The sequence below is a fragment of the Sturnira hondurensis genome, unplaced genomic scaffold (genome assembly GCF_014824575.4).
Source record: "Sturnira hondurensis isolate 20B ecotype Veracruz unplaced genomic scaffold, ASM1482457v3 Scaffold0018877, whole genome shotgun sequence".
Lineage (NCBI taxonomy): Eukaryota > Metazoa > Chordata > Mammalia > Chiroptera > Phyllostomidae > Sturnira > Sturnira hondurensis.
In genome coordinates, this window is record NW_028091508.1 from 795,208 (window position 1) to 807,695 (window position 12,488).

The 12,488-nt window shown below is 40.9% G+C and overlaps 1 protein-coding gene across 3 annotated transcripts in view; it reads left to right on the forward strand.

The window, feature by feature from the left end:
* PALB2 (partner and localizer of BRCA2) overlaps positions 1-9,683 on the forward strand; it is a 28,883-nt gene extending 19,200 nt beyond the window's left edge. For all 3 annotated transcript variants that reach the window (XM_037070653.1, XM_037070654.1, XM_037070652.1), the window contains 3 exons: positions 2,213-2,300; positions 7,522-7,670; positions 8,859-9,683. In XM_037070653.1, the coding sequence (XP_036926548.1) occupies positions 2,213-2,300; positions 7,522-7,670; positions 8,859-9,069 (448 nt within the window). In that variant the 3' untranslated portion in view covers positions 9,070-9,683. The remainder of the gene's footprint in view (positions 1-2,212; positions 2,301-7,521; positions 7,671-8,858) is intronic.
* The last annotated feature ends 2,805 nt before the right edge of the window (positions 9,684-12,488 follow it).

Sequence of the window (12,488 nt, forward strand, 5' to 3'; positions counted from 1 at the left end):
TGCTACTTTGTATTATGAAAGTCCCTGAAGACAGTACTGTATCTTTTATCAGTTATCAGTGCCTGCTTTAGTTCTTGGCTTGGATACCTGCTCAAAGCTGTATGGCTCATACTGTCTATCTAAAGCTACCTTTTAGCCCTGACTGGTATAGCTCAGTGGTTTGAGTGTGGGCCTGTGAACTAAGTAAGGGATCGCGGTTTGATTCCCAGTCAGGGCACATGCCTGGGTTTCAGGCCAGTTTCGAGTGGGGGACACACCAGAGGCAACCATACATTGATATTTTTTTCCCTCTCTCCTTCCCTCCCCCTCTAAAGATAAATGAATAAAATATTTTTTTTAAAAAGCTACCTTTTGCCTCTCTGGCTTTCTCTAACTTTGTATATACAGAGTAGTTGTTCACCTCTCCTGTGGGACTCCTGATTTGTTAGGTATCTAGAGCAATTTATGTTATACTACAGGTTCAAGTGACTCGTTTTGAAACTACTGTTGAAGGTTTAAATATTTAATCTTGGTCAGGCTGTATTCACTGAGCACCATCATTTTTTTTAACTTATTTTTTAAATTTTTATTTATTTATCTTTAGAGGGGAAGGGAAGGAGAGAAGGAGAGAAATATCAATGTATGGTTGCCTCCCGTGTGTCCCCCGCTGGGAACTGGCCCGCATGTACCAGTTCTGGGAATGTGCCCTGACATGTGCCCTGACTGGGAATCGAACCGCAATCGTGTGGTTCGCAGGCCCGCGCTCAATCCACTGAGCCACACCAGCCAGGGCTGAGCAGCATCTTTTAATTATTTGATAGATATTTGAGTTTTTACTTCTCTGTGCAAGATGCAAATATGAATCAGATATGAATCCTGGCCCCAAGGCCCCTAAAATCTATTAGGTTAATAAGATTGTTTTACAATTCCAAGTGTATGATTCCTCGACAGTTCGCAGAAGGTCAGAGTGTTAGAGATTTGGACAGAGTGCTGTGGGATTTGGGAAGAGAGCATTTATTAAATATAGTGCATGCGCTAATCTCTGTTAGGAATAAGCCTGCTCTGGTATCCCTTGTATGAGGAAAACTTCACATACTTACATGAGAATTTAATTTTCTGCCTTTAGTTTTTGTGTACAGTACCTGGGCCATAGAAAGTTTAGAAGTATTTGTTGAATGAATACATTATACCCTATTACAGTATATATTATATTAAAAATGAATCATATGGACAGTACTGTGTAGAATTGGAGGTGAGGAGGTTTCTGTGAACTGATGCAGATAGGGAGGAATGAGAGTCAAAACTGAGCTCATGCAGCTGGGAGGAGTTGGGGCATAATCTGGGCCTTGAGGAATGGGTGACCATTGGTCAACATGGGATGACATTAGTAATGGAGAGGGCTTTGGAAGGGGTAGCTTGAACCAAGGCAGAGAGCTGGGAATAAGCATAATATGTTGAACAGATAGTGAGAAGATTTCAGGTAAAGGAGGGATGAGTGACACAGTACTTCAAGTGCTAAATTTGTGAGGGTTGTAAGTACCATGAAAAAAAACTTGGACTTTATCTGTGGCCAATGGGAGCCAACCGAAAGTTTTTCATAGGCAGAGTTCCATGATAGAACAGTTATTAGTATCACAAATCCTCAGGCTAAGAAGTGGTTCCAGCAAACTTTCTTTTTTTATTCTCTTTTATATTCATCCTCTTCTCTCATCCTTTTTTGCATTTTCACCCCTGGTTAGTGTCTTCCCTTCTCTCTCTGTTATCTTGGACCAGCTCTAGAATAAGCAGATAATATAGAGACATAATTATGATTCTGTTTTAGGTGTTTTCTCTTGCATACCAGATTTGGTTTCCTGACCACTGTCCTCCATGGAAATTTTAGATGTAACAAGAATTGTAGCAAAGTCATAATGATAGAGCTATACCATGTGGTTTATTTTACTATTGACCCCAACTAAAATGAGGTAATAGAAACCTTTTCTCCTAGAATTTGGAGAGATTTCTCCCTAGTGGCATAGCAGAGGGCTAAACTATCAAAGTAAACCATTGGCCAAGTGAAATACAGTTCTATTTTGAGCTCATTCTCTGACTAAACAATACAGTGGGGGGACTACATCCCTTAGTTTTTTACCTTGGGCCCCTCCTAAAGGATGCTGTGATAAATAAGAGACTATTATGTGAAAACCAGTTTCCTGGAAGAGTGTTACCAGCTTTTCTATTTTTGGTGTCTAAGGAATTTAAAAACTGGTCAGCTCCTGAAAAAGATCTACATTGGTGATTCCTACCAAGCTTCCATCTGTCACAAAGCCTATTCTGAAATGGTAAGTAATGATCAGTTGGGACCACTTTGTATCTACTTTGAGTATTACTTTGGTATCACTGAATGAGAGCAATAACTTAGTAAGTACTAATTAACTGGCCTTCCCTGTTGCCTATCTATTTCAAAATTAGATAGCAGTATTTGTTCTTTCTTGAAATTTATAGATGAAAATAAGTATTGGTACAATATGATTGCTTGGTAAATTTTCTGGCTATATGACTTATTGGCAAACATTTATTTCTGGCTGTGAATTTATTTTTTAAATATTATATTTATTTTTAGAGAGAGGGGAAGGGAGAGAGAAAATGGTTGAGAAACCTCAATGTGCAAGATATACATCAATCACGGCATGGATGGAATTGGAAAGCATTATGCTAAGTGAAATAAGCCAAGTGATGAAAGACAAATAACCATATGCTCTCACCTATAAGTGGAATGTAATCAACAAAACAAACAAATGGGCAAAATTAGAACCAGAGACATGGAAATAAAGAACAAACTGACAGTGACCAGAGGAGAGAGGGAGGGGGATAACGGTGAAAGAAGGGGAAAAGGCAAGTCAAGGAACATGTATAGAGGACTCATGGGCACAGACAAAGGGATCAGGATTGACTGTGGGAGCAAGATGGGGGTGGGAGTTGGCGGGGCAGGGGAAGGCAATGGAGGGGGTGTGGGTAGTGGGACAACTGTAATTGAACAACAGTTGAAAACAGAGAGAGAGATGTCAATCAGTTGCCTCTCGCACGCTCCCAACTAGGGATCTGGCCTGCAACCCAGGTATGTGTCCTGACTGGGAATTGAACAGGTGGCCTTTCAGTTTGTGAGCTGACACCCAATCCACTGAGCTACATCAGCCAAGTTCTGGCTTAATTTATACCGAGAAATGTTTATCCCTCTTACCAGACTTGACTCCCAACCACATTGCCATAAATGAGTTATGATGTGAATGAATATTTTGAGGGAGGATGATTAAATGGTCATAGGCATACTTTTCCCTTAGGCTTTAGTGTTCTGTGTAGAAACAAACAGCCTACAGCCTCTTAGCTATTGTGTTAAAAACTTGACTTATAGCCTGGTTTTAGCATCTGTACAGGTTGGAGTAGGGATGACTGCTGGGTGTATCCACCACTGGGCCATGAGCAGAGGCAATAGCAGCCAGTTTAGTGCTGTGTGGAGACCGACTTGCCCAGCCTTAGGGCTACCTATGAGCCTCAGCAAATGGAGGCTTTGAACAAGTAAAATGCATCTGTCCCTAGCCCAGTGGCACCTATCTGTGGACATGAACTCAGTTTTGTGGTCTTAGGTAATCTGTCACATGCTCTTGAGGCTTACTATTCATTTTAAATTAAGAGGGTTGAGGACTTCCGCCAAGATGGAGGCGTAGGTGGAAACACTGTGCCTTTTCCCACAACCAAGTTTGAATACAGCAAAGGTCTGGAGAACAAAGATGCAGCCAAAGAACAGAAAATTGAACTATACGCAAATCCGACAAGAACGAACCTTTCAACCAGACCGGTAAGAGGGGTGGAGCCAGCAGTGGAGCAGGAACAGGCAAGAAAGATCCCCCAACCCCAGGCACCCAGGCAGACCACCCCCACCCGCGTTGGGCTGACCCAGTGAGGGCGCGGGGCGGCAAGCTGGCTGTGGTCACACATTAGGAGTGAACAGTGAGACAGACTGCACAGCCCCCATTATCGAACCCAGTGGTGGCGGGCTGACTGAGGTCGCACATTTGAGCCCAGTGGGACAGACCTTGCTGCCCGGCGGTGGTGGTGGGAGGCAGCAGAGGGGGCCCACCATTGCTTTCCTTTGGCCCCACCCCCACATACAGCATCACAACCCAGCAACTGGGTTGCCAGGCCCTGGTGAACACGTAAGGCTCTGCCCCTCATACATAACAGGTGCGAACAGACCAAAGATTATGACTCAAGAAGAACTCAAAGCCCCAGAGCCGATAACTCTAAGCAACCAGGAAATAGTGAACCTCTCAGGTGCACAATTCAAAACACTGGTGATCAGGATGCTCACAGAACTGGTTGATTTTAGTCACAAATTAGAGGAACATATGAAGGCCAAACTAATTGAAATGAAGGGAAATGCACAGGAAACCAATAGTGATGGAAAGGAAACTGGGACTCAAATCAAGGGAGTGGACCAGAAGGAAGAACAAAACATCCAACCAGAAAAGAATGAAAAAACGAGAATTCAAAAAAATGAGGAGAGGCTTAGGAACCTCCAGGGCAGCTTTAAACGTTCCAACATCCGAATTATAGGGGTACCAGAAGAGGGAAAGAAACTGTCACAAGTGGAAAACTTATTTGAACAAATAATATAGGAGAACCTCCCCGATCTGGCACAGGAAATAGACTTCCAGGAAATCCAGGAAGCTCAGAGAGTCCCAAAGAAGTTGGACCCAAGAAGGAACACACCAAAGCACATCATAATTACATTAGCCAAGACTAAAATGAAGGAGAGAATCCTAGAAGCAGCAAGAGATAAGGGGACAGTCACCTACAAAAGAGTTCCCATCAGACTGTCAGCGGATTTCTCAAAGGAGACCTTATAGGCAAGAAGGAGCTGGAAGGAAGTATTCCAAGTCATGAAATCCAAAGACCTACATCCAAGACTGCCCTATCCAGCAAAGCTTTTATTTAGAATGGAAGGCAGATAAAGTGTTTTTCAGATAAAATCAAATTCAAGGAGTTCATCATCACCAAGCCTTTATTCTATGAAATGTTAAAGGACTTATCTAAGAAAAAGAAGATAAAAATATGAACAGTGAAAGGACAGCAAACTCACAGTTATTAACAACCACACCTAAAACAAAAGCAAACCAAGAGGACAGCTAGGTCAGGAGTGGAACCATGGAAATGAAGAACACATGGAGGGTTAGCAACGGGAGTGGGAGGAGGAGAAGTGGGGAGAAGATACAGAAAATAAGTAGCATAGATGGTAGGTAAAAAATAGATAGGGGGGAGGGCAAGAATAGTAGGGGAAATATAGAACCTAAAGAACTTGAGACACGTGGTCATAAACTAAGGGGGGATAGTGGGGGAGGGGATGTGCAGGGTGGAGGGGAATTGAAGGGGGAAATAGAACAACTATAATGGTATAGTCAATAAAATATATTTTTAAAAAGTTCTAATGAAAGCAATAAAAATGTGTTACTTTCAAAAAAAGAGGGTTGAATTTGTCTGTGTAATTATTAAATTTACCTACTAGGCATTTAAATGTTCTATCTTTGGTATTACAACATTAATACCTATTTAATTTTAATACAGTTAGCACAAAAATGGAAAAGATAGTAAGAGTTCCTCATGAAGCCAACCTTCAGAAATAGTAATTTATAGTTGAGTGCAGGAATCAACAAACATTTCTGTAAAGGGACAGACAGTAAATATTTTCAACTCTGTAGGCCACATGGTCTCTGTTGCAGCTATTCGACTCTGCCACTGTCGCACAGAATCACCCAGAGATGACATAATTTTCTCATGTCACAAAATAGTCTTCCTCTGTCTTTTTTCCAACCATTTCAAAATGCATACATCATTCTTAGCTCATGGGCCATACAGAAATAATCCTTGGGCCAGATTTGACTTGTGGGCCATAGTTTGCCAACCCCTAGTTAAATATATGGCATTTAATACATTTTTAACTCACAGTTGTTTTTTATTATAAAGGTAATTCATTCTCATTACAAAAATTCAGTCATTCTGGAAATGTATAAAGTAGAAATGAGTGTTGTTCATCCTAAGATGGCCCTGTAATTAATTTTCCCTATTTCATCCCCCAGAATAATTTATTTCAGTATGTAATGTACATATAGCCATGACTAATGTGACTCAGTTGGTTGGGTGTTGTCCTGCAAAGTGAGAGGTTCAATTCCTGTTCAGGGTACATGTCTAGGTTGCAGGTTTGGTCCCCAGTGGGGCATGTGCGAGAGGCAAATAATTGATCAATGTTTCTTTCTCACATCGGTGTTTCTCCCCTTCTCTTTCTCCCTCCCTTCCGCTCTTTCTAAAAATAAGTAAATAAAATCTTTATTAAAAAATACATATAGCCCCGGCTGGTGTAGCTCAGTGGAGTGAGCACGGGCCTGTGAACCAAACGATCAATGTTCGATTCCCCGTCAGGGCACATGCCTGGGTTGCAGGCCAGTTCCCGGCAGGCAACACCATACATTGATGTTTCTCTCCCTCTCTCCTTCCCTTCCCCTTTAAAGATAAGTGAATAAAAAAGTCTTTAAAAAAATTTTAAGAGATACATATAGATTTATATATGTGTGTGACATGTATGTTCATACAATAATATTAATAGAATATGTCATTTTATTATTTTTTTCCAATTTTTTTATTTAATTATTTTTCAAGTACAGTTTTCTGTCTATTACTCCCATCCCATCCCACCCCCCAGAATATGTCATTTTAGAGCTGGGAGAAATTTGTAATACGTTTTCCTACAGAACCAACCATAGGTGATAGTGTCTTTTATTGTCATTCTTCTCTATAAATATAAATTAATAAGCTATTATAGGCCAGCCTAAAAATCCAATAACCCCTTACAAGATTGTTTTTATGGGATAATGTGTTCTGAATTTTCAAAAACCAACTGACAAATGAACATTTCTAGTTTGAGAACTCTCCATGTGTTTATATGCCTTTCCCTGGGCCAGTATTTCCCCAGATGGATGGCATGGGTGTTACTGGTGTCTAAGGTGGAAGGAATTGGTGTGTGAGCTAGATTCACACCTGGAAAAAACTGGCTGAAAAATCACTGGGAGCCCTGTGTTGGAGAAGCAGGAAGTCTAGCTCAGTGATAATCTCAGCAGAGCCTGCCTGAAAAAGAAGTGAGCCAGCCCTGGCTGGTGTAGCTCAGTGGATTGAACGCAGGCCTGCAAACCAGACGATCGCGGTTCGATTCCCAGTCAGGGCACATGCTTGGGTTGCAGGCCAGTTTCTGGCAGGGGCCAGTTCCCTGCAGGGGATGCACCAGAAGCAACCATACATTGATGTCTCCTTCCTCATTCCTTCCCTTCCCCTCTAAAGATAAATAAATAAAATATTTTTAAAAAAAAAAAGGAAGTGAGCCAGTGATGAAATCTTGGGTACTTATGAGTCTATTGATTGTTCCTATTAGTCTTTAGTTTTGAATCTGCCAGCCCTTTCTTTTTCTCACCATAATCCTAATGATTTCCTTGGTTATTAATTTTTCTTCTGTGTTAGGGGCTCCTTTTTGTTGTTCTGAGTCATCCGTGTGCCAAAGAGAAGGAACCATCAGGAAGCCCTGTGTTCCAGCTTATTGTGATCAACCCCAAGACAGCCCTGAGCATGGGTGTGATGCTCTACTGTCTTCCTCAAGGGCAGGCTGGGAGGCAAGTGTGTGACTTTTGGTCCATGAGTGTGACCTTTTGAAAGGCCCTTGTGCAAATACAACAACCCACAAAAGGTGTTATTGTGTCATTTGGATGAATGGAAACATGAAATACTATATATAGATCAGGGTAAAGAATGTTAAGTAGAATATTTAGTAGATCTGAATCAAGCCTCAGGTTCCCTGTACCCTGATCCCACCACCATGACATTGGATACGTATTTTATGTGTATCCAAGCCCTGTTTTTTCCCCATAATGTTCTCTACAGAAAACTTACAATTTAGTCTTTCCATTAAGAAAAATTTTAAGTGTACTTTGAGAAAACTTCTTTGAAATTTGACTGAGCCTCCACCATGTAGGCAGTTAATGTTGTTTTATTAATAAGTATTTAACTATTGACTGATGACATCTATTTATTAGTGGCACACTGCAAGGTGCTAGTGATATGGCAATGAGGAATAACAACTCATTTTTATGAAGTATTTCCTGTGTGTTAGGTACTGTACTATCGACTGTTTCATTAAACTTTATGATAATCACCATGTCCCCATTTTACTGATGAAGTTAAATAACTTGCCCAGAGTCGCACAGCTCTGTTAGAATTCAAAGCCAGGTAGCTGGCTACAGGTGCTGGCACACCTGTCTTAAAAAGACAACCAGACTTCTGCCTTATCATTATACTTTTATGGGAAAGATACCTCCCAAATGTGGAAATAGGATAATCTCACATTGTGAAAAGTGCCCTGAAGATAAAAACAGGTCATGTGATAGTGTGTGTGATTGTGTGTGTGTGTGTGTGTGTTGGTGTTCGCACATGCACTGCTGTAGACAGGTGATTAGGTATGACCTTTCTGTGGAGGCAGCAGGCCTGAGTAATGAGAAAAGCCCAGCCATGCTCAGGTCTGGGGTTAGAGCTCTCCAAGAAAAGTAACTAGCAAGAGCAAAGACATTAGGGAGACTAGGTTTGGCCATCGTAAACTAGAGTGCAAGGGGTAGAAAATACATCAGGAGCTAGGTAGGGACTGCACACGGGATTATGTTTCAAACTGCAACACAGTAGCTAGCCGCCCCAGCATTGCAAATAGAGGCATCTATGGTATATCTCTTATTGGTATAGGGAGCATAGTTTGGAGCTTTTTGGGGGGAGGGGTGTGTGGTTTTAATCTTCTCTTCCCTGCTTGATGTTAGGTTCCTGGAGGGTGATGTGAAGGATAATTTCGCAGCAGCAGTGTTGACTTCTGGAACGATTGCCATTTGGGATTTACTTCTAGGTCATTGCACTGCTCTTCTTCCACCCGTCTCTGACCAGAACTGGTCTTTTGTTAAATGGTCAGGTACAAATTCTCATTTGCTGGCTGGACAAAAAGATGGAAGCATATTTGTGTATCTAATAAGTTAAAGGTAAAAACACGCCGTTGTGGGTATATTTGGCCTCCTTGTGCTTTTTGAAGTTATAACTGTAAAAAAAGTATCTGAATGACATTTAAAGTAATTACTTGTATTTCAGATGGACTTTTTATTCTGATAGTGATGGCCTTCCTGATCGTTAATGTTCATTTATACATTGGGGAAAAGAACATCAGGTTAACTTTTGTAATTCCTCTCATTTGTACATTTGCTTTTAAAAGTATACATAAAGCTTCAAATGTTAATAAATATTTGTTATGCACGCTTTTCTTTCCAGGAGCATGCCCACACCTTTCTTCCCCCTTTCTTTCTCAGGTGTGCTTTTTCTCCCTAAGTTCTAGGGGTCCGGAAGACACTTGGCAACTGGGGGAGTAATGGGCAGCGGCAGCTCGTCCCAGGCTAATCCCCTGAACCTGACCCCAAGGTCCCGTTTTCTCTGACTCTCCAGTGAGCTGAAAGCAGCTGCACCTTGGCTCACTTCTTTCCCATAACATTTCTAAAGAGCCAAAGCAGCCCTGCCTAGGCTTGCTTCTTCTATCCTACACTTGTTTCACCATCCCCAGCTTTCATAAATGTACTCTGAAAATAAAAAATAAATATTTTTTTATATATTCTGCTTGGCATATTATTTTTCCCACCTATTAAGACCATTTTCAGAAACAAGTAATTATTTTACAACTAGAATAGGTGATGATATTTGCATAGTAAGAGTAAATTGCAGTTAGGTTACTATACTCACATACAATATATTTTTATGCCATTTGTAATACTTTATTTCTACATACCTACAAAAGTAGTACAGGATTTACTGAAATGTGTTCATTTAGAAATAGTTGTTCTTCATTCTCATGCATCCATGATACAAGTGGGTATGTTATCACTGGAGTCACTTTAAGTCAACAGCACAGCTGTACTGAGTACATCGTCTTCACTTTTACCTGATTTAAGAGACAAGTTTTTTAAGTCCAAATTTGGTAGTATCACTGGAAATTTTGTCCCAAGCTATAATTATTTATTTGCCTAACATGCTGTCATTATCTATATAAGTATTTGCTCTGTTTCTTTTTTTTCTCCACATCTGAGAATATGTTATTGATTTGAGAGAGAGAAACAATGATCAGTTGCCTCCTGTACATGTTCTGAGGATTGAACCTGCAACCTAGGTATGTGCCATGACTGGGAATCAAACCTGCAAACTTTTGGTGTACAGGATGATGATCTAACCAACTGAGCTACCCAACCAGGGCTCTGTTACTTCTGTTTTAAAGATACCCTTTATCTGGCTGATGTGGCTCAGTAGGTTGAGTGCCAGACTGTGAACCAAAAGATCGCTGGTTCAGTTCCCAGTCAGGGCACATGCCTGGGTTGCAGGCCAGGTCTTGGGGGGAAAGGGGCATGTGACCAATAGATGTTTCTCTCCCTCTCTTTCTCCCTTCTTTTCCCCTCTTTTAAAAAATAAATCTTTAAAATATATACCTTTTTATAGTGTTACTGATTTTTGCTAACTTAATTACTACCCTTTGATGTATTTGTGTAGAAGATTTAACTTTTCTATATTCTTTTCCCACAAGTAAGATCTTAACTTTATATGACTGATAGTTTATTTGCTAGTACATCATAGATGATAGACAGCTTTTACAACGATTTAATTGACTCAAAAACCCTGAGAAACATAACTCTTAGCTCTGTTTAAGAGTTCAGAAAACTTAGTAGAGCTAAGCAATAATTCCAGTTCAGTGACACTGAACAAACACTGGGCACATGACAGTCGGTATAAAGATGATTGCCATGAGGCCACTGCTATTCAGAAATACACAGTCTAATGAGAGAGACTATGCGTAAAGCAGTAGTTAAATACCGTGTTGTAAATTTAAATGGTGTGTTCACAGTGCTACTATGGAAGCTCAAAGGATGGGCAGTTAGCACAACATAAGGTTCAAGAAAAGCTTTGTAAAGGGTGACAACATAGCTGTGACTTGCAGGGTGTCAGCACACAAGCAAAGGATGTTACAGGCAGAAAGGACAGTATGGTGTGAACCACAAACAACTCAGCACTAGAGAACTATGCTGTGGGGAATGGAGTCAGGAACCTAGAGGTAGCCAGGAAGTGTATGAGGCATGTTAACAAAAGTGGGCTTTTATTCTGGAAGTGAGGGGAGATTTAGGAGGAAAAAGAAATGAGCAGGGCTGAGTAAATGCAGGATTAGATAGGAGATGAAGGAGTTTTACATTTCTGGTTTAGTGGGTAATGGTGTCAGTAATGGAAATAGAGAATACACAGGGGAAAAGATAACTCATTTGAGTGTTTAGTACTAGTTTATAGATCAAGTAATAGACAATGAACACAGGGATGTGAAGCTCACAGAAGAGGCCAGGCCTGGATGCAGGTGGAAATGAAAACCTCTGGAGTAAAACAATTTTGAAAACTTGTATTTTTAAAGTCAAGAGTGGATCAAGGACAGAGCCCTAAGGAACAATGTTAAAATGATGAGTGGAGGAGATAGAGCCATGAAAAAGGTAGAAAAGGAAGGGCCAGAAAGGTTATATCTATTGGACTTAGCAATTTAAGATATAGTAGTGAGCTTTATGACAAGCTTCAGTGGTTGTGCAAGTGGAGGGGTTGAGGAAAATCTAGATTTGAGTGGATTAAAGAGAATAGGAAGTGAGGAATTAAAGACTGAAAGTGTAGATTATTTTTTTCAAGAAGCTTCACTATGAGAGGAAGCAGGAATGGTACTATTAGGGATATGTGAAGGTCAGTGGATGAGGCCTCTGAACTTGTTTTAGGCCAGGAGAAACTTTGGCCTCAAAGGAGAGTAAAGAAAGGATGAAGATGTGAAGAGGAAATCAGAAGTAAATGATCCCAGGGGAACAGGAGGGTATGAGACAATAGTGCAAATGGGCTGGAAGGAGGGAGGGATAACTTCTGGGTTGGTGGGGTGATGTGTACAGGAAGCTGACATAGTTTATGCTTATATAGTCTTTGATGGGGGTGCTACTGAGAAGCACCAGTGTCCTCCCTCAAATCTTTTCAGCTGCTAAGGGCTTGATCTCAATCTTAATATTGAACTTTACCCCAGAAACCATATGGGCTGACATTTTCTCTTTGCTTGCTGAAGGAAAAAGTAGCTCTCCCAACATATGTCATTTAAATAAGAGGTGATTCATTATGTTTGACCAAAAGGATTAAATGGAACACAAAATATAGATAGATCATGGGGAGAGAGGGTCTCAAGTGTGGGCTTAGTAGGCTACCAGGCTCTCCCTGAGTTCTCCCTCTTCTGTTAATGCTGTATGTCACCATCCTGGGTCTGTTGCGCGGGTGTGCCCCAAAGGGTGGCTAGGAAGGCATAATCAGAGACTGGTGTGTCACTATGATTCACACAGATATGGGTCCTGATCCTTGGGCTC